The following is a 26,496-nucleotide window of genomic DNA, read 5'->3' on the forward strand; positions in this document are numbered from 1 at the left end:
GGCAAGGTATGCTATAGTAAATAACATTATCAAACTTATTATCTTATAATATGATTATCGCAGATATTCATTACAATTTTTCCTGTCTACTTCCTGGCGAGTGGCTCTATCTGCGTACCACAGTATCAGAACATCAGTTTTTAACTGCGCGTGTCAGTTCGATTACGGCAGGAGACCCAAAAGGGTCTCGACATTTTAAATAATTTCCTTTTCTGTTCACGGCATCGTGAAAATTATACGTATTTTCAAAAGCTTAAAGTCAAGTCGCCTACCGCATGGTGGAATGTACGGGATCGAGTGTGAAGCGCATCCATTCTTCATGAAATGACAAACCAAAGCAATTGTCCAGTGACAGTGTGATCCCTTCGAACCGTGTTCCCTGGTAACAATGGATAAACTTAGTGATGAAACAGTGATTTTCTTTTTCTTAAAACAATCAAACCGTCAACATTCTGCTCAAGAGTTTTCAAGTTTACGTGTGATTTATGGCAAATGAAGAAATGGCAAATTACTTCATCAGAAATCTTAGAAATGCTGTTTTTTAAGCACTTCACTCTGCTTTGAAAATTGGTCCGGTAAACCGTGCTTTGCTCAATCGCTTAGGTTCAATAAAAATACTTTATTTAACTATGTTATGGCGCGATTGCACCACTAACACACACATCAACGCTCGGAATGTGTGAGACTGTGTTAGTTTGTAAATATTGTTCTGACAGTATATAAGCGTTATCTATATCACGCCCCATATCAAAATGTCGTATATTCGCTAGAGTTACAACGCCAATGATAGAAACCGTCGTGGTAGTACGTTATACTCACATATGCAAGCATCCATTCCGTTTGATAATGATGATTACAATGATGATGGTAGTGACTAATAAGAAGAATGTACAGGGGACTGCATTGAAAATATGATAGGCATTTTTGAAAAGTGATTTACTATACGCTGAAATACAGTCTTCATTCTGTATAAATCACCACTGAAAGCCCCGCTTAATGGTGTTTGGATATAGTGAATTTCCGTGAAACAAATTGCCTTTGATGCGAATCTCTTATGTTACATGAAACATCATCAATTATACCATGTTGTGAAAAAGCTTGCATTTATTTAATCGTTGCATATTTTATAATTCTAAAATTTTTACGAGTCATTTTTTTTTAATCAGACGTAAGACGTAATATTATTCTAATCTTGAGGAAAAGAACCAAACAATCATATGATACAACATTCAACTAAGTTTCTACACCAATTTCAATGCTCTAATAATTTCATATCTCAATTTAGAATTAACATTAGGTTTCTTTATGCGTCTAACCAATTTGGAACGGTTACGAAGTATCGAGAGAGCTGATTATTATGTACAATTGTTCGGCTAACTTCTACACAAGTTAATGAACATTATTTACAGCTACTTATTACTCTGCTTGCTCTATCCAGGAGCAAGCGGGTTGTATTTATGCTATATTCAATCAGATCATAAATTTTCCCTTCAATATCTTAGGTTCTGATTTCATCGAAGCATTAACATGGTTTGATGTATACACTCATCATCATTCCATCATGTCGCTAGATTGGTAAACATTTTAGCAAAATATCGTAAAGTCATGCCCATTTTCGTTGTTTTTTACAATTCTACGAAGTAATGTAAACGAATAAAAAAAAACTATTGACAACTCTCATCCTTTCCTTTCGATACTATACTATTCTCTTCCTATCAATCCATATAAATTTGCACTTAGCCCAAAATGTTCATTTTACTTGTGCAGTATCAACTATCATAAGTAAAACTAATCGTTTATAATATGTTTAAAATTCGTCGAGTCTTTTGTGTTATTCAGTTCATTTGGTATCATAAGCATCCCTGATGGCAGAGACAGGCAGAACGAGACAAAGCCCTATGAGATTCGTTCAACTGCACGTACGATTGACCGTTTGAGTTGAAGATTTTTGCACATTTATCCCTTTTTATCTGGACATTGATACCACGGTTGGGCGATTAATGCTGTGCTTACTCTCGATAATATCCTGCTGCCCGTGAACCTGCTCACTCTCCTCATCTGCCACCGAAGGACTGCGGCTGTGATTGTGTGCCCCAGAAGGTCCATGCTGATTATGTCCCAGCGATCCAACAATTCCATCGTGATGTAATGTTTGTTGGTAACCGGCGTAGTGATTTCCACCCAATGGTTCCATTTTTACGATAGTGGCAAGGGAATGTTGATCGACGCTACCGTTCACATCGGCTGGTAGCATATCATAGTACAGCATGTCCTCAGGTGACTGCGGTGGGCTATGATGGTATTTGGAGCTTACCATAGAACCGTTATTATTGCCATGTCCAGTACCGACCCCAGACATGCTATAACCCACAGGACTCAACGGCCCACCAGAGGATTGATGGTGGTGATGCTGTCCGGATACACCGCCAGTGGGACTGCCTACAAACATGCTCATCGGTGTGGGCGAGGGAAGCATGAAAGCATTGTTCGTCTTGGTTTGCTGGTTGTACTTGCTGTTGTTCACTATGGCACCGCTTGATGGGGTGCTAGTGATTGGAGAAGGCACTTGCTGAGTGTAGCAAATCGGTGACATATGATTATGATGCGCGGGTGATTGGTTGCTACCCTCGCTTGACGGTGATGACGGAATTAGCTTTTCAAATGTGGAGTTTTCCCCAATATTCATCAGTTTTATACCTGAAAGTAAAGAAAAAAATCATAAACTCAACGTTACTGATGTAAAATAAACTCACTATGCATTCTAGCAGCGTCCAAAGGTATTTCGAGCAGATCAACTCGAGCTTTTGCCCTTAAATGTATGCAATCCGCACTGCTTACCTTCTTGTTTCTTCGGTGTCTCGGATATACTGCTACTGCTCGAATTATTTTGGCGGTTGCTCGATGCGTTACTTGCGTTACTCTTGCTGCCATCGCTGTTCTTACTTCCCTTCGGTTTACGCTTACGAGACTGCAACAATAAATTCAAATGCCCATGTAAGTTATCGTCGGCCGAACAATGCTTTCGCATTACAGTTTATTGTAATACTTTACCTGTATATTATCTTTCTTCATTGCCAGTGGTCGATTTACGTTGTGCAGCTTGTAGTACAAACCACACGCATTGCAAACCGGCTCTCCGACCTGATTGCGACGCCACAACGAAGTGTTGGTTGTGTTGCAATTAGAACATTGCAGTCCTACTCGTCTTGCAGAGCTCTGAGAGAAAGTACAAAATAAAAAAGATTAGCATTGGTCCATTCCTCAACCAGTCTTCCAGAATAAGAGAAAAAAGACACTTGTTAAGGGACATTAGTTAGCAAGCTAGCTACGGGGCGATGAGATGGTTAGTTTCGAATAAACATTGCAAAATTGAAAAAGTTATATATTTTAGTACGTGTTAGAAAGAGCGATACTGTATATGCGTGAAACAAAATATTTGAAAACTAACTACTGGATTCGGGGTGCAGTGGGTTCCAAGCGACACAACAAACATCTACTAAGGCTCTATGAAATCCGTTCCAAATGAAAAGTCCGAAGAAAAAACCTACCATCCGTCGACTTTGCTTCTCCTCGGTGGTGCGAGTGGTCAAGTTACTGAAGGTATAGTTGTTCTTATAGAGATCCCCGCCCTGTTCTGCGGCCACTGGAATTACAATTTTGGATATGGTAGACTTTGATTAGTTCCTCACAAACAATAGAACAGACGAGTACGATGCGATAAAAAGGAATCAATTCCAACAATATTAAAATACACCAATTTCGAGTACGATCAAGGTTCGAAACTAGCTATCTCCGCCGTAAGGGAGTTACAATCATAATGCTTAAGCACAACATACAACCATCAAAGAAACGACTAATAGTCTATCATCTATCAACCATTAGCATTGCATACAAAAAGACAGCTGACAGCATTGCGTGGACAATGGTCTCTAAATTGGCCGGGCGGGGTACTTCTGGTAATCTACTACTAGTACAAACATTCACTGTTATCCTTCTATTATATGACCTTCCAAGTTGGAATGGATTTCGGGGGAGCATTAGAATGATGCGACGCTTTCACCCCCCCTGTTCCCCCAAGTCAAGGACAAACACACACACACACAAACATACATTTACATATATATACATTAACTCATTCAAATGCAGCGTACGAATCGTTCGGGGGAAAATGAACTAATGCAAATGTTCAAAATAATGAAGTTTTTCGCAAATTGTATCGCTTGTTTTTGTATAACTTGAATTGACAAACAACAATAAAGCTTAAAAAACATCCAAGACAGTAAGGAATATAATTAGATCAATCACAAAAGCTAAAATTGTAACGAAAGATTATATAAATGAAAGCATTATGAGAGCTTTACAAAAAATACAGTATGTTACGATAAAACTGGACAGGAAAAAAAGAAAAATCAAGATGAGCACAAAATGAGCTAATATAGACGAAATGGAGCAGGGTAAGAGAGTAGTTAAGAAGCTCTGGTTTACAGGATCTTTTACCAAACGTCTTGGTTGTTTCACCAACGGACGATTCATGCCGTTCATCTTGTGATAGAGTCCACACGCGTTACACAAGTAGTGGCCAGTTCCGTCGCGACGCCAGAGGGGCGTCTGAATGGCGCCACAGTTGACACACTCTCGTCCCTCCGTAAACAAGTCCGCATCGAGGCCCACTGGGGTGAAGTTAAACAGGATTATTGAAGCGTAAATAATTGAATTTGTTTTCATATTTGCTACACTAGTAAAATTAAACTTTATCAAAAGTAATTGCAGGAGCTTTTTTTTGCTTATGTGTGTATGCGTACATTCTTCTTATACGTCTATTTGATGTGTTTCGTTACATGGTTGCGTCGTGTGTATTTCCACCATACGTTACTTTGTTCCGTTCATCGAAAGAGAACAATTGTTTTGATCGCAGCATAAATTACCAGGTATACTTTGCGAAGAAAAAATAGTTAAACGTTAAGCAGTAGAAATTGCCAACCGTCCACTAGTAAATGTATGCATGATGCATCATTTACCAAATGCCCACGCCAGTCTGTAAAAGCGATAGCCCTTATTACACCTATGGAGTTCCATGCCCACATTTTCATCTTTTCTGATCCAGTAGGAACCGTCACGACCCGGGTTCCATTTCAGCTTTCACTGGTTGTCATATATCACGCATAGTTTCCAGTTCGGTGTGGGTCACGGTGAATAATTAGCGACAAGACAACATCGTCGCACCCCAGAAGGCGTAATGCTCGTAATTCTTCGTCATGCTCCACAGCTACGCATTTCCGTAAGCGGGTTGACATGACACTTCTCCGTTTCGCGGTCAACAGTTTCCCATCATTTTCTGCCATCGTCTCCGACCGGAAGCTTCGTTGCGCTCGTTCAATCCCGATAAGCGAAGCTCGCATGGAAAACATTGAGCAGTGTAAAGGAAGAACGAACCATAGGTAAAGAAGGTTATTCTTCCCTGCCTTCCCGAACGTCTGCAACGGTTGCAGTTGACGAACTATACTTGTCGTCGTATAAAGATTCATTCGAAAAAATAAACCAAACAACTCACTATGTGTACCTTGATCATTAAAATGCTGACATTCTTCCGGTGAACAAGTAAAACGTTTACAATTCTTGTGTTCTACCCTGCATCAATTTCCTAGCAGGAACGATCAGTCCGTGAAGAGCAGTAACGCTAGCGGACCCGCATATGCGAATAGAAAAAAGGCTTTCGGTTGCTGATTCGCTTGTCCTGGTTTAGTGTAACGTACAGAAAGAATGTGCTACTTCTACGGACTGGCATCAGTCCGTGCTAGATATGCAACCGTGGGGGGCGTATAAATCTGTCGTACCGTGATCATGTCGTCTGTTTGTACGGGGAAGTTATTTTTTATCGCCTGCTAGCATTTGCTGTACGTGCAGAATGTCACAAATAATGTTCGTCAAACCACGTAGAGCTCTCGTTCAGCTTCAATACGACAGCTTGGACTCCTTTTTACACAATATTAACTCGACATATCTAAATTACAATAAAAAGCTAAATATGAAATACGATCTTCCTCTGGATGACATTCAACATCAACCGCAATCATTTCGATTCAACATCACAAAGTTCCACTACTTGTTCATTTATATGATCATGTAATATTAAATTAATTTAATTTTAATTACATTTTAATTTAATAACAATTTAATAAGACTTCTTTCGGTGTATTGAAGGGCCCACCCTGCAGGAATGCATCACCATCGCACGGTAAATGAACACACAACAAAGAAAAATAATACAAAACAGCACCGCTTCCGTTGTGTTTGTTGCCATCTACGAGGTAACATATTACGTGATGATTAAGTATTGGGTAAAATTCAGGTTTTACTGCTTATCGCACGGCCAAAACATAAACCCAAACTTGGACCGCATCCTGCGGTGCTTGGTGTTTCTAGTTGATGCCCGTAGGAAGCGCAAAAAAAAACATAAATACCTGCACCGACTGGTGCGAAATGGGGTGAAAACGGTCCACCACACCACAATGGGAAAAGGAACATTCCAAAACATCAACCAAAAACAAAAAATCCGAAATGCGTTCACACGCAAAGACATTCAGACGTCCTGCACGTTGCAAATCGGTATATGATCCTGAACACAAACTCCAAAGCTCGATACTACAAGTAATGAGCGTATGGTTGCGCAGTAGCATAATAATAAGTAATAGACTCCCAATATTCGTACTCCACTGTTGCTTCATAGCAGATAATGTATGCTTACGTGCTGTGAGTGAGGCAGCCGCTGGGAAATGTGTTGTGGTGGTCGTGGCTGCTGCCGCCCGTCTGTTAACCGTTGCCGGGGTGGTACTGGACGTTGCCACGCTGTACGCAATGGTGCTGGCGTCGTAATGCTGCGACCATGTATCATTCTGCAAAAATTCAAACATGGATTAAACAAAGACCTAGGGACGCAAGCTAGTGTGGCTACCGGGCTACCTGTTGAGGGTAGGATGTCGAGACGGTACTGTAGGGATTGGCACGCGACGTATTAGTACCGGAAACGATCCGCTGGAAGCCAGGAAGGGCACCTTTCATGTACTCACTCTCCATACCGGAAACGCCGCTCGACCAAAGATGGTCGGCGGAGGTTCCGTTGAAGTACTGCATGCTCGGGAACGAACAGCGACCGTACGAAGGACTGGAACAAAAGAGAACATCGAAGCAATGATCAAGGTTAAGTGTACGACAAGGCGACATCAATGATTCTGGTAGACAATTCTTATTTTCACCAACCACTCCGTTTGCTACTGCCATTCCTTACAGATCCTTGGTGGACATTGTTCAACTACAAGATATGATATGTTTGTTTTCCATTTCTATGTTGCAAATACTGTCCACGTCGAAAGCCCTCGAGGAATTTTACTTCAAGAAATTTTTTTCAAGAATCATTCAAATGATGGAAACAAAACACACATATACAGCCTAACTTCTATCAGTTTGAACAATCACCAATAGAGACACTTTCTGCTCTTGAATTACTACGCACCAGGTTTCGCTATGACGCGTACGCATAATTCAAATTCCTTACTCATCATCCTACCATCAATCGACACTGCAAAAGGAATGTTTCGATCCCAGCCTAAATCCGTGAATTCCTTCCTGACGTTAAAGAATTCCAACTTTACGAAGCCACTTGTCTTAGCAGAATAACAATAGCAATCGCTGACTAGCCTCATCGAGTGGGAAGATGTTGAGCTCAATTTCGAACGATCTGCCACTGACTAATGCTAACCCCACCGTACATATCACACCCTTCTTCTGTGCGCCTAAGCAAGGAAGCTGTGTTTGCGCTAGCGGCCTGTTTGTTTACGAAAGCAGCAGCTTGCAGCGGAAACGCGAAAACCACCGCCGCCCACCCATGATCATGCGCCGCACACAGGCGCGAACTGCTCCTTTTTTTGTTTTCGTCTGCAAATTCACAAACATCAGTCGTGCGGTTCGTGTGCGCTATTCAGCATAACTTGACGCGAGCGGGACGATCGCTCGCAAATGCCACCGGGGGGGCAGCTATGAATCGATCCCCAACCAACACTTACATTCGATAATTCATTGCTTTGCCTAACTTCTGCTTGTCACACTGAACAATATCACTACGGGTGAGCGTTTGCGGTACGCTCATTGATCAATCCGTCCGCTTCATTTTAGCACGCGATACGACCAACTTATTCACTCATATCACTTCCTCAAAATGGGATACTTCAAAGCTTTTGCCATGCACTTGGTCAACTTCGCGTAACTCCACCGTACATTAAACCACCGCTTGGTTCGTCGCACCATCTATCGATGGCGGCCGTCGACGAGTGAATATCAACCCGAAGCTCGGACACACTGAACAAAACTCAACCACCGACCGTGCTGCTGTACTGCGATGTGGACGGCAAAAGAGTGGGGTGCTCGTTTGACCACTAGCAAAGCGTAACTTTCGTTTGTTGTCACAACTTCTGCCACCTTTCGATAAAGCCAGTACGCTACCGGGAGCGTGACATCGCGGTGGTTTCTTTGTGCTGCGGACCTGCTGCAACTAATCGGTCCCATACCTGACGTGGGTGGTAGTAAAACATGGAATTTGCGTAAGGCTTTTCCCAATCTCGCTACCAACCCGGTGGGGCTAGAATTTTATGCTAGAACGTTACTTCAACGTATTTTCCCCCTCCTTTATAGCTGCGTTATGGCACGAGTGATTCCATAACGATCATATTTTTTATACGAACTTCTCAAAGTTACTAGCAACCTAGCTACCCACTAAGGGTTTGGTGAAATTAAACAAAACCTTTTATATTCCGCAAAACTTATAAACAACAACGGCACACGTGCAATCACTTCAATGTGGGAGACCACCCTACGAAACGGGTTGCCTGAACGGGCATGAAGGCAACAACATTAACACGCAAAATGGGTGTAGAAAAAGTTCCCCCCAAAGAACTAGATATGAGCGGTTTGTCATTCCACAAAATTCACCACGAAACGCTCGCACACAACAGTGCCCGTAAACCAAAACAACGCCATGACATTAAATAACCCGCGACAAATACGGGCGGGGGGCCTCGCGTATCTTACTTAACCGATGTGGCACGTGACTGCGAGAATGGACGAGCGAAATTCTTGACATTGCACTTTCCCCCCTCATCCAGGTCGAGTACTTGACGCGATCCGATGCCATGCAGGAGATGTGGTTTAAATTTGCTAATCGAATATTATTGCATTGGAAGGCAATATGTCACAATAAGTCTTACCAGCATCATGCCACAGAACACATTTACGATAGTGGATGATTGTATATCAAATATTTTACAATAATGTACCATCTTGTTCGTTCGCACATCAGTTTTACCAAAATTAAATGGAAAGAACGTAGTGGTTTGCTGTTCTATCGGAAACATGCTGCACTCGTTTTCCTCTCCGTTACGTAATCGCGTCCGCGACCCCAACTGCCACATGCCGATCTCATTCGCTAGCGTCCGCGAAAAACTGCACCAAAGGCACGATCGTTTGCAGTCGTGCCTGGGAAGACCAAATTTGTCACAACCCTAGACCGACCGGAACGCATCCCGAGCGGGGTAATGGCGACGGGGTGAAGGGGTTGGAAAGCACACAACCAAACACACCGCGCTAAAGGGCCGGCACGCGAAACATTGCGAGGCTTCGCAACATCTTCTAAGGCACGTCTGCGGCTGCGGTGTTTCGTTTCCAGCGCACTATTTTCTGCTGTTTTGTTTTTTCTTCCCTCGCCCAGTTGATGTGCTCTGTTTTTGCTCAGCGGGCCACCGCTAGTTACGGTGACAGTGTTGTTGTTTTTACCTTTTCTTTTCGCGGTATCATTTGGGTGCAGTAATTTGATGTGATAAAGCACTAGCATGGGAAAGGGTAACGCTACTGTGCACGTGTATTCGATGATGGGAAATGGCGAAAAAAAGGGTACTAACATGGCATATGCTCAAGTGGATGGAGATGTAAGTGTAAAATAGGTACATTTTAATTACCTTTCACAATTTCGGTTCAAGCTTATAAACACTTTGTTTTCCAATGTGTTTGCCGTTCTCGTAGTTCGCAAGGGCCAAAAATAAACAGGCATGATATTTCACTTTCGCCCGCCATAATCTTAACAGCCATTTATGTTCAAGAATAGCACATTTCTACACTTACTTACGTCCTGATAACCGTTTTCGGGCAAGCAATCGCGAAACCTCTGTTGAGCAATCGGGATCGACTACACGATCGACCTCTGCCAGCACCGGCTTATCAATTTCGGCACTCCCGACCAGTGCTGACTTTTGACAGATGCGATTGATGTGTTGCTACAAGGGCACGCAAAAACACGCTAGCTTGATCAACGTTCGTACCTTTCTTGCCCTCCCCGCTGTATTCAAGTCAACAATTGCCGAAACAAATCCGACAAGAACATGTTTGCGTAGAACACATATCCGATTGCAGATTCACGGGATCTTTCGCGATCGTTATAAAGCGAGCCCAGAAATATAACTTGGCAACTAACTGTGCAGCAACGAACAGGCGGCGAAACTGCCGCTCCCGGTCAGTGCACAAGGTCATGGCAGCTTTGCCAGATATGGAGCACACTATGGCCGCTCTTCCCCAACCTTAGTTTAACACCCCATCTGAAGACTCGTGACCATCAAGCAAACGGCGGTCGCTATGGAAACGATCGCTCTGCACACAAACACCCTCCAAACATCCAAAATCAGTTCGCATTCCGTACATTCAGCTCGTCTAATTTTTTCGTCCACCGAAACAATCGTACGCTTTGTCTTCGGTTACGATGAGCTCCACATGGTGAATGTGTTAACGCTGGATGGCATTTTGCTCTAACACCCTCCACCCGTACAGGAAGAAGTTCCCCCCACTACACCCTCAAACATTTGATGCAGCCAGAGAACTTCCTGCCAGCCGGTTTCAGATTTCTTCAGTCGCAACTCGGAATCATTGGAAACTACACGGAACTACCCTCTCGTATGGCGTGTGTCCCGGCGTTTAGGGAAATACGATGCCGCGTCTAGGAATGTCTTTGTTTAAAACAATATCGATCAAATGATAAAATCCGCTATCGTCTCGCGCAAAAAAAAAACGCTTCCACAGACAGAATCACAGTTCCGGGGGCAAAAAAGTGCCAATAAGACCGTTTCGTTTCATCACAACTCTGGCACTAGATTGCTTGATACACAACATTGCTTGATACATGCACTCGGAATGGCTGTTAGAATGGCAAAACGTTTACTTACCCGGCGGAAAGAACGCTCGTGTTCAGTGTGTCGTACAGCGAGAGGCTTCCATCGGTACCGGCACCAGATCCCGGTTCCTGGGCACCATTTCCAACCGCGTGTAACAACACGGAACCGCCCGCCGTTGATCCCGCCCCGCCTAGATGGCTCAGATGCTCGGAAGGGCCGGGCGAAGAGGTGGTCGTGGTCGGTGTTTGACCACCGTTCGATGACGCGCTGGCTGCAACGGCCGCTGCAGCCTCGGCTGACATTTGGTGGCGGTGGTACATCGACGTCGCCGTATCGCTCGCTCGAGGCACATTAATCAACTGAGTGAAGCTCTGCAATCCGCCATCGTACTCGTCATGCGCGTGCGAATACTCGGGACTGCGCGACTCCCCACCGCTATTGGTATGGGTGTGATTGTGTGGCTGCTGCTGGTGATGATCGGACTGCTGCTGGTGATGCGCTACTACCGTCGCTGCGTGATTATAGTTGATGACACTCTTGTCGTTGTTGTTATGATAAATGTTGGCGTACTCCTTCGCCTCATGCATCCCGTGGCCATGTTGCAGGTGGTGTTGCGACAACTGCTGGTGGTGATGATGCTGCTGCAGACTGTGATGCGTAGGGGAGTCCGCGAGGTGATGCTGATGATCACTCACCAAAGCGGGCGTAAGGTAACTGTCCACGATCCCACACTGTTCGTCTTTTAACGTGTCCGCAATCATTTCGTCAATGTTGGGCTGTGGAGCGATCACTTCATGATGATGATGATGATGGTGTTGAGAGTGATGATGATGATGATGGTGATGGTGCTGTTGCTGTTGATGATGTTGATGTAGATGATGATGAATAGCGGACATTTCGTCGTCTCCTCGAAGGTGTGCATCTTGCGCTTGCACATGCTGCTGCAGGACACTCGCTTCGTCCATGTGCTCATGATGGTGCGGGACACTGCCTAGCGGAGACGCATAGGAAGAATACATCGAAAGCAAACTTCCACGCATTCCGCTTATTAGAGAGGGATCGTTCGAGCACACCAACGGGTTCAGATGGCTCACTACGGTGAGATGACCCGAAGGGGATGAAGACACTCCCGCGTCCGGATCGCCTATATACACTGCCCTCGGGGGGGTGGGCTGCTGGCGCGAAAGCTCTCCCGTGGAAGGTTCACTCGGCGGGGAGCTGGGCCGATGTTCCACAGGTTTGTAGCTCAAATCGCACGGCCAATGATGTTGGTACGGGGCGTAGGCAGCACCACCGCTGCTGTTGATAACAGTTTGCAGGGTAGAGAAACGTGGCGGAGAACTGGGGCCTGGGCTAGCTTCTTGGTGGTGATCCGATCCGTACGAAGACCCCTTCACCGGATCCGACCCCAACAGTAGCTTTGAGCAGGAAGTGATCACTGAGGGCGTATTGCTGGTCGGTGGAGTGCCGGCTTCCGTTATGTTCCCTGGCAAGGAGTTCTGTTCGTGTGACGTTCGATTTATATCACTCTCACCAGTTTCGCTATCACCAACTTCACACGCTCGATCACCACTTTCTGCACGTGCTACCAGCAATGCTGCCGGAGATCCCGTCTCTGACGTAGTTCGACCGATATTGCTGTCTGGGTCGCTATCGTTGGGTTGTGATTGCGATTCCGTCTGTTTACCTCCGTTATCGATGCTTTGCTGTTGGTGTTGCTCCTGCGGGTGTTGCGTGCTTGCTTGCGGGGACACTACAACTGGCGACTTGTACGCGCCCACGATCGCACCAAAACTCGGCTCTGCAGAGCAAGAGTTGATGCAGAAGCGCATGCATGCACAAGAGAGAAAGAGAAAGAGAGGAAATGAAGAAAACGAATGAGAAAAGAAAAGTCACCGTAAAGCAAAGATGCGTAAGTCAATACAAAGCAGACCGCAAGGGAAAGCAACAGTGGGCGCATTATACGCATCGATCAGAGCGAAAGAGAAGCCAACAACAACAAAAGGAAAACCGCAGCAAAAAGAAAAGGTCAAATGGAACGTGGCTAGAAAAAAAGAGAGCACGATGTGCAGTTACAGCGAGAAAGGGATGAGAAAGATAGATTTATTGTTACAGAGACGGTAGCAATATTGCTACACTGCAGCACATTCAAAACAGAACGGGCCAGACGATGCAAATTGGAAAAAAGGCGAAACAAACAATGGAAAAGAGGCAAACAAACAACAGCAATAATCTGTCCAAAAGCAAACATCTAACGCAATAGTTGAGTTGTCCCTACATCTGCAGCCCTTCACAATCGGGAAAGGTACGTTGCAGTGCCGCAAAACAGTCTCATCCACGTCCGATCCTGCCCCTGCAAGAATGCAATCAAACGGCAATCCTCTCCTAACCAGCAGCACGCATGAACGAGCAACATTGCTTCAGTAATGATGCGATTGGCAAGCTCAAACCAAATCAAACAAAGGGGGTTGATTTTCACTACCCCTTAGGCAGGTACTGCCCGAAACCCGCTCGAACATTATCTACCCCCGTGGCAGCGTGACTCATCGGGCCGAATGTACCCGGGGATGGAACGGGTCAATATTATCCTTACCCCGAATCAAATGATGTAACGCAACATCACAACGCACAGCGAATGTGATGCGTTTGTGCATTAGAAACAATAAATTATGCAGCAGTCGACTGCAACGTGCTCGAATTCGAGTAGTTTTAGCTCCGCCCCTTTATAATTGTGATTATAAATTGCTCGCATTAATAAATGGCGCTTCTCTCGCTGCGATTTACAACGGATTGTACATTTCGTGCACGCAATGGAGCAGGTTTTGGACGGACGGAGTGAATACCATTCCGTTTTTTGCAGTACAGTGTTTGTACGCCGGTGGAGTTTTAACAACTTAAGTACTCCAAAATACGACACTATCAGCGAATTTTCGAGCCCGATCCGGTGATAAAAAGAGCACAGGATTTGTTTGTTTGCGTAACTTTCGAGGTGCAAGGTTATCGGCGATCATCCGTAATGTGGCAACCACCGTTTTTTGGGAACCGTTGCATTTTGAACAATTTGCATAACGATCTACGGATCGACACCTAGCACGCGCTTGCTGTAGCGTTAACCTTTGGCCAGGAGAAACGTCCTCGTGTACGTATTCCACGTTGCAAATAATGTTCATTCTTTTACTTCTCCCCGATTCTTGTACTCGTTCCTCGACTTCGGTGTTCGCATAGAAAGGCACAGCAGTGTGCAAACGTTTAGCAACAGCTCAGCAAACGTTCCAAACGTTCTTGTTCCATTGTTTTCGTTCGGCAATCGTAAGCTTTCCAGCAACCCGTGGTGGCAATAACCATCTCGCAGTTGCGTATACAATACCACCGCTTCACACATGGCACACAACGATAAGCGTACGGCCAAAATGAAAACGGCACTTAAAACGAACGACTCAAACCGCGTTAATAAGGAAACTACTAACTGGTTTTATATTGGAGTGATTTTCATGCTCTACTTACATAAATTACTGTACAAGCTGGAGTACACCAACTCCCCCTCCCTCGCAACCTCTCTCACGGTCTCCACATGGCGCCCCCCTTCCCCCTTGCCTAACGACGACGCCCCAGGAAACATTGTTTACCGGCTGTTTTAGCACAGTGCGATGTGAAAGAACGCGTACTAACTAATTTCCATTCCAAGCCGCTGAAGCCCTGCTTAGGTCTACAAGTTTCCCTATCAAACGAGAACCTTTATTCCGCATGAAAATGGGTTCATGAAATTATTAATTTCAGTGAAACGGAATGCTCGTTACGCCTGTTAAATGTGCTGGTGTGCGCGGAACCCGCGATCACCACGTTCACATAATGCGGTCGTGTGGTGTGACGAACGGAAGGGTAGAAAGCAAAGGAGGCAGCCGGAGTGAGCGAGGGGAGGGGGGGGGGGGGCAATTACACCCATGAGAACCGGTGTAACAGAATTAACACGAGGTAACTTATGGGAACAAATTTTTCAATCCCACAACTAACCGAACGCGTACCGACAATTTGTAGTTGCGCATGCAGTCCGATCTGCGGTCGCAGTATGGCCAGCACACTTAGGATGCAATCCATCATACCCCACCGTTCTCTGTTGGTAGTTTTTCACAGCTTTACATAACGAAAAAAAAAAGGACAACAATTTTGCTGCAACGTGTACGCTAAGCAACAACAAAAAAAAAACGGCCCATTCAAGTGGTACATGGGCGAGATGTTCGAATTTTCACACCATCTACACCATACAACCGCACTCGAAGGATGTGTGTCCCGGGTGTCCGTGCTTCGTCCTCCCGTGTGTCAGCGCGCACCGACCACCACAAGCTTGTGCTCAAATTTCATCCGCAACATAAAACAAAACGGCGTTCACAGTCGCACAGTCCGTCTCCTCTCCTGCGGGACTTTCTCCCGGTGCACGGATGCGCATCCAGCACATGTCGCAATGAGGATCGTAAGGATAATGGGCTTGTCGTTTTTTTTGCGCTTTTTTCATTCTCTCCTAAACACCAATAAAGAGCGATCGAAGTACACAGCATTACAGCATGTTCAATTTCGTATAAGCTCCAGAACAAAAAAAAAAAGGATAACGAATGAAATATTTACGAGTGAAATTGGGCGGCCTGCGACAAGTGTTCTGCGTGTACTCTTCCGTTCACATGCGGAGGCGCACAGAAATGCGAGACAGATCGGTGTTCTGGCGTTTCAGATCATCTTCCGTCCATGAGGAGTGATTTATTTTCCCTCCGGAAAGAGATAATTTTATGGGTGAATTCAGCAAACACGGGCTCCGAAAACAAGCGGCTTTGTGGTTTCTCCGGCCATCTCCCGAAAACGTTTCCAATCGACATCGTCTAATGAAGATGTTTACCGGTGTGCGCAACCTGCAACATCTCCCAAATGATTTTACGGAAGAATAATCGCTGGTGTTCTTTAAACGATCGCGGTGTTTAGCGAAAGTTTCTCACTAATATTACACAGTGTCGCTTTTGCTATGATACGCCCTAAAGTCGAACCGCAACACAGGCAAGTGTCACGCGTTATTTACGACAGATCTTAGGGTCAAGATCAGCTCGTTCTGTACAAAAAAAAACACATAAAAATCACTCTCGCATTTCAAAACGCACATCTCCGTTACACTAAACAGCCATTGCCGTCAGTGGCGGAGTAGAGAACCGAATCGACACAAAGCAACGAAAATGCATCCGCTGATGCTGTGGCAGTTTTATGCATTTTCAGAAATGTGCAACCGAGCACACGGGTTCCGAAAATTTAACCGTCTGGAATGTGTCGTTACCATAATGTCACTGCGCGGGCATTCGTCTTCCTGCCGATATGCATCGTTTGCCGGTCAAAACAAATAAAAAATAAACACCACATTTTCCGATAGTAACCAGCCCCTGGCATTGTTATGTTGTTTTTTTTTTAGTACCATTATTTCGAACGCTATCCGATGCAGCAGCATTATTCTGTACGAAAAGAGTTGGGCGGGTATATTCCCGCCGGAGAATAATCTGGTGCCCGTTCCACTATCACGCGGACGGGGTGATAAGAAAGCAGAAGATTTACGATCCCTCCGAGACACGGAGGTCAGAGGGCCGAGGTAAAAGAAAATTAAAACGGAAAAACAACAACTAATCACATACAGGCTTGATTTGGGTTTTTTTCTTTTTTTTTTTTGGTGTGAACAAGTTGGAAAACATAAAATATTACAACCGGCCCGGAATTACCGCACTGGGTGTCTTATCACGAGTAAAGTTTGTTCTCTAATTAATAGCAACCCTATTTTTCTGATCATATTTCACTGCCAGACTTACAGCCGTCCAAATGATGTACAATTTCTCTAATATGTTGAAATAAATAAGAGTCTATGTATTCCACCACCATTCGACCCGTTCATATTTGCATGAATCATCGCATCGACAAAAGGCAAGATAAGAAATGTTTAGCACTTTTATCACCTCCCCCACTGAGCGCGCTGTTGTTTTTGGTAAAGCCCTAAAGACCGTTCCTGCATTTGGTCGGACACTGTATCCAGCCTCCGATGCGGATATTTCCCATGGAGTTATGTTTGAGTCATAGTTTTATTTTGCTATATATTGCTTGGGTTCACAAAATTCAGCCCAAAAATTGTGTCGAAATATTTTGCTGCGGTGATAAGCGGAAAGAAATGTGGATGTGGCATGAGAGTTAAAGTTCGATGGCTAGCTTTAACATCTGGATCTAGAATGACTTTTGCCCGTTTGCTGATTTCCGATCCTTTTTGGGGGGCGTACACTGCCACAGCTCCACGTGTGAGTGTTAAGCGCCGCGGCGCAGATGCAAGCCCATTTGGCCCCGCGCATTTAGCAATGTGTCCCATTTGCATACTGTCTGACGTCCCGCTGCTTGCTACCACCCATCAAACAACCGTACGGTGCACATCACATTACGAGTGTGCCTAGCAACGATGCGCCAGGATCGCTGCAGCATGCTGTGTGATCCTCAAGTTATCCGGCGAAGAGCGCCCTTATAGGTAACCACGAGCATCGCTTTTCCCATTTCGTTTTAGCCTTTGTTCCGTGTTACGTTCAAAGGTATTTGAATAATCCGCAGAACCGATGTTTTGGCAACTGAGGAAACACGCTTCGCTGCACATCTTTCTGGGACTGTGGCTATCCGGTAGGGTTTGACCGATGATATTTATGATGGGCAATAAATCATTCCCATTTTGTCCGGTGATCATGATGTTTATGCTTCACGTTTTTGTTGGTCTATGCTTCTAGATGGTTTTATATGTCGGATGAATGAAGATAACGCTAGTTTTCTTAATTGCCGTAATAATTTTATCATCTATTTTGATATTTGATTATCCTGGAACTACTAAGTGGCTGACCAACATCTCTATAGGCATAGAATCTATATTTATATCTATATATCTAATTTTCTAGAACAATCTATTAGATATTCGTTTATTCGTATAAATAAGTTATTTAACATAGATTGCATATATAACAATAAACCACATAAGTAAGTCACAGAGATCGTCAAAAAACTTTACTTAAACAATTCCCAACTTGGATAACTGTCATATTTTGAATTATTGGGTCATTTAGCGCTATGTGTTGTGGATCTAAAATCAGGCCGAAAAAATTGTCTAGGTCTCAACGTCTACCTAGAGCTAGCAACTTAATTTAGCTAACAATATACAAAGCGTCAACACTTCCCAAAAAAGTCTTAGGGAAGAAAATGCACTGCACCGTCATTCTTCTATGTTCGAACGGTTCTAGTCCAAAAAGCAAACATCTAGTCCGATAGTTAGGGCAGGAGACACTACTGGACCAAGGTAATGGATAAAACTGTATTTTTGTAAATTTCACTGAATATCTTCAAGTCTAACTATCCTATCTTGTTGCCGCTGTGACCAGACTATACAAGCAAACTCAATAACGGGCCGAACTAACGAACAGAACAGTGATTTCAAACAGAAGGGGTTAGTTAGGGGTCAAACAGAAGTTACCTTTAGGAAGAAGAATCTTTAAGAATCTTTAAAAATACGAACGACAAAACCTAGTACACGTAAAGCTTTATAAATTGTAAAGTCGAAGTATTGTTGAAGTGCTATCGAGAAACACTCCGAGATCACGAGCTTCATTACTACGAGGAACAGTTATATCTGATATGCAATCTGATAAACATAACTTGTAGACGCTTTTTTTGTGAAAAAGTAACGACAATACATTAACGTGTAAATGATTCCTAGTGCACCACAAACTTAATTGTGTCAAGCTATTTTTAAGAGCATGGCAGTCATGGTATATCCTAGTATATTAGATACTAGTAGGTAGACCTTAAGATCGTCGGCGTATAATAATTTGTTAGCGTTAGGTAGAAAGTTTACAATGGCATTAATAGAAATTTGGAAAAAAAATCAATTTCACTCCCCACCAAATAACGTAAGAAGATACAATCGAGATTTTAAAACAAACTAATTTATTGTTCAATAACCATTAGAATGGTTAAAGAACATCTTTTTTTTCGAAACGCCGCAGATTTAAGTTGCACAAAGTGTTTTGTTTAATATGGAAAAAAGAATCTAGAAAAAAGAATGAATGAAAAGAAAAGAATCTTCTAGAAATTTGACACTGTTATTCCGAACCACACGTGCCGCCCGTGCCAGAAAGGATGAAGGACACCGCTTCTATACTTTGAACAGCCTGTTTGAAGTGTGGTTTTCTCTGTCAAGTATGCTCATTTCCATTTTGTCAACATACTTCTCCATAGCAATACTTAATCGTGGAATTGACACAACAAAAAACACGCAAAAAAAACGAAAGATTACATTAAGGAATGCTGGTTCTTCAAGTGTGTAATACACGCATGACGAAAAAAAGGAATCTCCACCTCAAACCCACAAAACACAAAGACACTTCCGTCGCATCCGTGACGGATGGATTTTTGGGTTAGTCAGAGATTTCGTCGCAAACCTCGGACGACGACGACGAAATAGCTTTAAGGAAAAAAAAAGCAGGAAGTTTCTGACCGGTAATGTGCAACACGTGTTTCGCTCTTTCCGTTCGTTTCAAACTTACCTTTCCCACCCCTCTCGAAGCCTCACCTCATTCCGCCTCAATGGTGAAGCTATGTTTCTACGTCTTTATTGCACCCACTTTTTATTGCCACTATTTGCGTGGCCAGCGGGATACTGTGGACAGTCAGAGACTGGCTTGCGGGACGACGATCATTCGCATATCGTTCCAGCTAATGCGAGTTCGTATAAAAAAAAGAAAGCAAACGTTCAATATCCTTTTCCAAACTAACAAATGGTTTACAAATTTTTCACAGTCTCCCAATTTCGAGACCTTCTTCTACCTGGGTCAATCATAATATTTACTGATGCACCATTCGTCCTGTACCAACAGTGATCAAATTCCATCCTTCAGAATGCATTATGTTGACCTTGCAGTGCAAACAAATATGGTAATGCTTAAGCTTAGCAACGACTCCATAAACGCGAACCGGAGTTGTCGCGTGGCTAGCTAGTTTAAATTTTACCTCATTCTCTATTTTCTTGCTGGCACAATTTCTGAGCTTCATTTTAATCTACAATATTCGAATTATGAGTACATGAATTGTGAGTACTTAACTGTGTGAGTTGTGTGTAAGTTTTACATAAACGAGTACATTTCAGCGTGAAACTTCCTTTCAAGATTCTTCCACTTCCAAAGCTCGCCAGTGATCGGAAGCAATGAAGTTTGGAACACACATAGAAATCGATCACCCAGTAAAGTACACTGCACACAGTAAAAAAGTGCATAACAACGTTTCAGCACCGTTGCCTTTCTTCCCTTCCTTTCTTCGTACGCTCTCGCCACTTAAAGTGCATAACACAAGTTTTACGACTCCGTCCGTGATGGCAAAAGGCGTTCAGTTTTCAGTTTTAAGGTACTCTTTGCAGCTGTTTCGTCGTACTGTCTACCGCCTAGATTTTGCTGACAGTGTCTGAGGATCATCTCGTTTGACGAAGTTCCCGTCGCACATCGTAACCGCATAGCAGTCCGCTGGCCCCCAATCCGTGCCAAAGAGTGCGAAACAAATACCATACCAAGCATCCAGAAAACCGTGACGGTCATCCAGCATTTACGGCACCTTCCACTGAACGGACGCATGAGAACTTGCGCGTAGCGACGACAGCCTGAACGGCCCAAGTGTAGCGACGGTCGGAAAGTTACATCGGTAGCGCAAAGCAAGTTTTGCTAGGTCCGAAGCTTACGAGGCCATATTTTCCACAAACAAACACCCAGACGTTGAGTTCGAAGGGCCATGCACACTGTTTTGAACTTTTTCGATTCGTCACGGCCGGCAAAGGCGTTGCCAATTGCGCGTAGTGCGATTCTAATTTCTGCCCATGCAAAACATCAGTGCAACGCAGTAGCAACGGTGGAGCTGGAAGTAAAAAATTATATTTCCATTTTGCAACAACGTTGATCGACGGTCTGATGATGGAGAACCTACGTGGAATGTACGCTACACTTTCAAACGCTTCTGATGTTCTGAAGGAGAGGCTTTCGCGTTTCTGCAACTCGATTGGAATTTTAAAAGGCCTTCTAAAACAACGTCTCTACTTGATCAAATCCTTTGCGGAACTGCAGTACGATCATGCGATCATACGCACGCACTTTACCCAAAATCCAGAACGGAGCTTATCATCTCCGGTTGTGTGGAAGCTTTCGATATTGCTCGGAAATCTTCACGATAACACACCAGAACATCCCACGGAGCGAACCCAAAACACCAACAGAGTATCTCGTGCGGGGCTTGGTGGCCAACGCACAAAACAGTACGGCACACATCTTTCCTGCTGGCACTACCGTGCCGATTCACGATCCGATCGTCACTGGTCACCGGTAGACGGTTCGGGTACGGTTAACTGATCCGGTAATTGTTATCAGCCGGACGGCAGCGTTATAATCAAAGGAATTCCCTTTTCCGAGATACGGCCGTCCCTCTATAGGGCGAGGTGCAAATTATGGAGCGTTCGATAACAGAACGTCTATTTCCGTACGGAACGAAACTACAACCAAACGATGCATTCGAATGCTATCAAGCTTTGAACCACCCACCATATCACTATTATTGAAAAGAAAACCTTCTTTACGTACCATAACAATCCTTTCCCGGCATATTTGCACTTCCGAACGTTGCTCAAAGTGTTTGGAGCAGAGACACTAGATAGCACAGATACCAACGCGCAATGTTTCAATTATTGGTCTCGTTTATACCGACGGTTTGAATGATTTAGCTACTCGGCACAACACTACTATCGCGACGCGAATACTCTACCCGCACGGCAGTGAAACGTTCGCGTCAGGTCGCACGTAAAAGGATTTGTTACACGCGCAAGGCAAAGGACACATCGAAGTCCGTAAGCAAGTCGCACACCAACGGCAACGACGACGACGTCGACGGATGGAAACGGCTTGCGCACTAATCGTTCAAACTGAACTGATCAACACAGCCGCTGTGTTGATCTACAACCCCCCCACAAACGGTACAGTGTCGGTACGATGACGACGACCACGAACGCCGGAACCGCCACAACTACGACGCTACGACGAATCGCGTATGTAGCGACGAAGAGCCACACACACGTCGTCCCTTATGCTGTGTAGCGGTCTCGCTTTTTTCTCCCCATGTCATGCTCGACCATTACCTCCCCACAGCCGTCCACAGGATGCGCCATCGTTCCCGGTGACCGTGGCTTCTTAGGCACTGGCCGAGTGAAATCCATGGAAAATGGGATGGCGGAGTGGCGGAGGTGCAAGAACCTACTGTAGCACTGGAAAGCAAGAACAACAAGAACAACAAAAAACAGGAGAGAAGGCAACCTGAACACCAAAGTTCAAACTGTGGCACATGGGAGTCACCGTTTGAAGGACATCGTTCGATTTCGAATATGAAGACGCCACGCGCGAAAAACAGAGCATCGGCAGCACGGAGTGGTAAGTTTTGTTCGAGAACATTCAAAATAATTCTGAATGAAACGGTACTATTCATTTCGTTGCGAAAACCCTACGCATCTTTTTAAGCGACGATTGAAGCCTCCTAATTTTTAATGACGCCATTTTGTTAATACTGTTCGGGGTTATGCGGAGCAATAGCACTAGAATTTATTCCTCAAAAGAAAAAAAACAACCTCCATTACACAAATCTTCTTGCGTTGCATTCAAGCATATTGATAACGTTTTAATGGTTTCAAATTTCGACATCCCTCTGCTCGCGTTTCGTTTTCGGGTTTTTTTCCCCCGTTTCGGTAAACGCTGTGTTATTATTAATGTTTCTTATATTCTACCACCGACCTTTTCGTAAACCTTCGCCTATCACCACGTCAGTTCCGTCAGCAGCAGCAGTAAAAGCACAAAATTCCTTGCGCGTACAGATCAATCGTCCAATTAATGTTAAGGTTCAGCATCTCCCCCCTTGGTCGTGTTTGGGGCATGTTGTTCACAAGCCGGTAGCCATTAAGATAATGATGTACGGTGTAGGATGAAGTGAAGGAATATGATGTTTTTTTTTTTAGTTTTTGAATCAACGCGCGGACTCGTCTAACACAATATTCATAGCTTGGGACAAATAGTTCAAAACAAAGATTTTCTGAAGAAATTTGTGCCTCTGTTTTTTATATTTGGTAATCGAAGCAAATACTATCACTAAACTATCCTCCTAAAATGTGAACAATCGTGGAAAGAGCTTAAATTGCTTAGATAATACCACGTCCAAATGATTGATGAATGCAGGGACGCGATAGTCGCAGAAATCCTGTATCGCAGAAATCTTCGCCAAATCAGAGAAGAAAACAAACAATTGCTGCTCCCTCAACTCTTTGACAGTCCACAGTGAGACTGGTATTGGTTTTTGATAATACCATTTCGCTGATAGCAGCCTGCGCAAGGTGTGATAAGCTATCGGTTGCATAACTTGTGCCTCCCACTCCCGGTCATATGATAAGCTTCAAATGTTGAACTTGAACCATGACTGTGCTACTGGTTCACACTTTGATAACTTGTCCATACAAGCGGCACCTCCCAGCCGCCACTCGATGATCGCTCTGATCGGGTCCGTGATCGAGTTTGACACATCGATAACGAGATTCACCGTGTTAGTGTGAAGGAAGTTGGCAAATTTTCCATTCCAATACCGTGCAACGTTGGAGTGGAATCGGGCGTGAATCGCACGTCACCGAACAGCTGTTGATAGCTAACATGGTTCTGGTTCTGATACCGCTCGGTTTGCCCTATCGGCTCGGGCGGCCGGTGCATCTGGCAGCAGGCGTCACCAAAGGAGGCAAACCCGCCCGGCGTACCACCCCGATGGCTGATTAGTAGCCAGCGGGCGTACGTGTGTATTTGTTAACCGGCGGTGTGGTGGACCGGCGCGAACGGGGAAAAACGCGGCCGCGTGCACTGATAAGATAAAATTTTAATTTACAAACTAATTTGATAGTACCGCTCAATTCAACCAGTTATCAACACAGAGCCAGTTTCGTCGGCGGCTCTTGTGCAGTTCAGTCTTGTGCCGTTCGCAGAAACGGCAGGATCTGGCCAGCCGAGCTAGAAAGGGATCTCCCCGGAACGGAAACATCGACTATTGCGCTTCCGCTAACGTGCCGGGGACCTGTACTTGGGCCGCGCAATGGCAACGGCCCGCAAGGATAGCGGTGTGATCGTACGGAAGACGCAGAAAGATGATCTGCCGGAAGTGATCGCTATGATACAGGTACGGTGGATCATTCGGTGTAGTTGTTGATTGCTTTACTGAGCAGAAAATACTTCACTACATCGCGCAGGAGTTGGCAGACTTCGAGAAGATGTCGGACGGACCCCAGCTTTCCGTGGACGACTTGATACGGGACGGTGGATTTGAGGAGCAAGGAACGGCGGACGGTGCACCAGTGTTTCATAGTTTTGTGCTGGAAGCTCCTGCCGACCCGGAATGCCTAGCTAATCAGGAACGGTTAACGTCATTGCAATCGGTCGATCCGGCAAACGCAAGACCTCTAACCCGGTAAGACGTTATTTATAAATACATAGCGCGCAATACGGTACCGCGCTGATGGTTTCAATTCCAATGCCCAAGCAGAGCATGCAGATCGGTACGGGATGTTACAGTGGTGGACCACATGATGGAACGAGGAACGAAGGCACTAACTGTAGCCGCCTCTTTTTCATAAAGTTTCCAATACCGGTCCTCGGACTGTACTCAGTAATGAGACGATGTGTGCGATGGGATGATTGTTTCGTGCTAGTTCTGTTTTCTGTTGCCACTGATAAGAGATTACTCTACTGCCCAGCTCTGTCTGCCCGTCAGGAGCACGATCCAGCGTTGCCAGTGGTGTTTTGATTTCCAACAGTCGTTATTTCTTCTTGCTTCTACCCCAGTTCATGTCACCCGCGTTTTCAGTTGCATCCCGTCTCACCCGGCACGGTCATGTCCTATCAGTTGGGCTTTGTTTGTTTTCTATCGTTCCTTACCCGTACCGTGATGATCGCGCGCTGCTGCAGGACCCGGCAACCTTCGATCCTTTCGCCTTACCAACGCCAACGGCGACTGGTGGGCAGACGGGATGACGGTCCAGCCATAATGTGCTCGACTAGTGGTCGGTTCGGTGTTTGCATAGCGTCGTTGCATTGAAACCCCATGTGAAGGGAGACTGCCCTAGGGCTGTTCAACTACGGCAACAGTCTCGGGCATTCGAAACCGCACAGCTGTAGATAACAAACATGACTTCGATGAAATTTCTCCGCTGCTCAGAGGGCGTTTTGGGCGTCATTGCCGTTGCCCGGCCCGTCGCCCTCTTCAACATTTGTGCTGGACACAACTACTCCACGCACTAGTTAGCGAAAGTGTGAGAGAACACGCTGGAAAACGGAGAGTTTCATGGAGAGGGTTGCATTTTCTTATCTTATCATTAAGCATATTTAACCACAATTCTCGTCCCCAACATCTTTCACACACATAATGGTTAGTCTTCTTGCTCGCTTTCGAATGATCGACAAGCCGTGGCGACTATACAATTAAAGGAAAGTCAATCACAAATCGAGATTATTCAATGACGGCATGAAACCAATTATTATTACATATTCTGCTGCCCCGCCTGTCGGGCTGAGTTGGGCGATGAAAGCATTTGTAAAAAATTGAACTTGGCTCCTGATATAGACATTGAGTAATTTTTTTTTTCTGCCCTTTTGTATTATATTGATAGGAAATTGATTGGATACGCTATCTGCTACTACTCTTACTCAACATGGCGAGGAAAATCGCTCGCACTGGAAGATATTTACATCCGTCCGACCTACCGTGGTAATGGTTATGGAGAGTTGTTCCTTCGTGCCTTAGCAAAACACGCTCAGGATAAACGGTGCGCGAGAATCGATTTCCATGTGCTGAACTGGAATCCTGCCACAAAGTTTTATCGCCGAATGGGTGCCATGGATTTAACGGAAACTGAATGCTGGCACTTTTATCGACTTCAAACGGACGCGATTGAACAGCTCGCACGTAACAACTTGAAGTGATCGTGCACCGCTACTACGGGATACAAGCTGTTCGTTTTATTGAAAGTATTAATTACTAAATCAAAGATAATTAAAGACAACCTGGTGGGAAATATACATTAGTCTGCTATGTTACTAATTAAAACCGCTAACGAAACCATCTCCAATGCATTTGCAAATAAAAAATCATCGAATATGTGATCACAGAATTCTTAACTTGATGGAAGACATTTCCACAGCAT

The 26,496-nt window shown here is 44.7% G+C and overlaps 2 protein-coding genes across 2 annotated transcripts; one reads left to right on the forward strand and one right to left on the reverse strand.

Annotated features, from left to right (window-relative positions):
- Positions 1–1,966: 1,966 nt before the first annotated feature.
- Positions 1,967–21,884, reverse strand: LOC128710362 (box A-binding factor-like). Its single transcript, XM_053805414.1, has 8 exons — positions 21,863–21,884; positions 11,259–13,008; positions 6,961–7,162; positions 6,746–6,893; positions 4,486–4,670; positions 3,052–3,216; positions 2,839–2,968; positions 1,967–2,697 (listed from the first exon to the last, which is right to left on the reverse strand). The coding sequence occupies exons 1-8, from the start codon at positions 21,882–21,884 to the stop codon at positions 1,967–1,969; spliced, it is 3,333 nt and encodes a 1,110-aa protein (XP_053661389.1).
- Positions 21,885–24,392: 2,508 nt separating this feature from the next.
- Positions 24,393–26,275, forward strand: LOC128718047 (thialysine N-epsilon-acetyltransferase). The gene is made up of 3 exons (XM_053811721.1): positions 24,393–24,476; positions 24,547–24,764; positions 25,963–26,275. The coding sequence occupies exons 1-3, from the start codon at positions 24,393–24,395 to the stop codon at positions 26,273–26,275; spliced, it is 615 nt and encodes a 204-aa protein (XP_053667696.1).
- Positions 26,276–26,496: the final 221 nt, after the last annotated feature.

Source organism: Anopheles marshallii, chromosome 2 (assembly GCF_943734725.1).
Source record: "Anopheles marshallii chromosome 2, idAnoMarsDA_429_01, whole genome shotgun sequence".
NCBI lineage: Eukaryota > Metazoa > Arthropoda > Insecta > Diptera > Culicidae > Anopheles > Anopheles marshallii.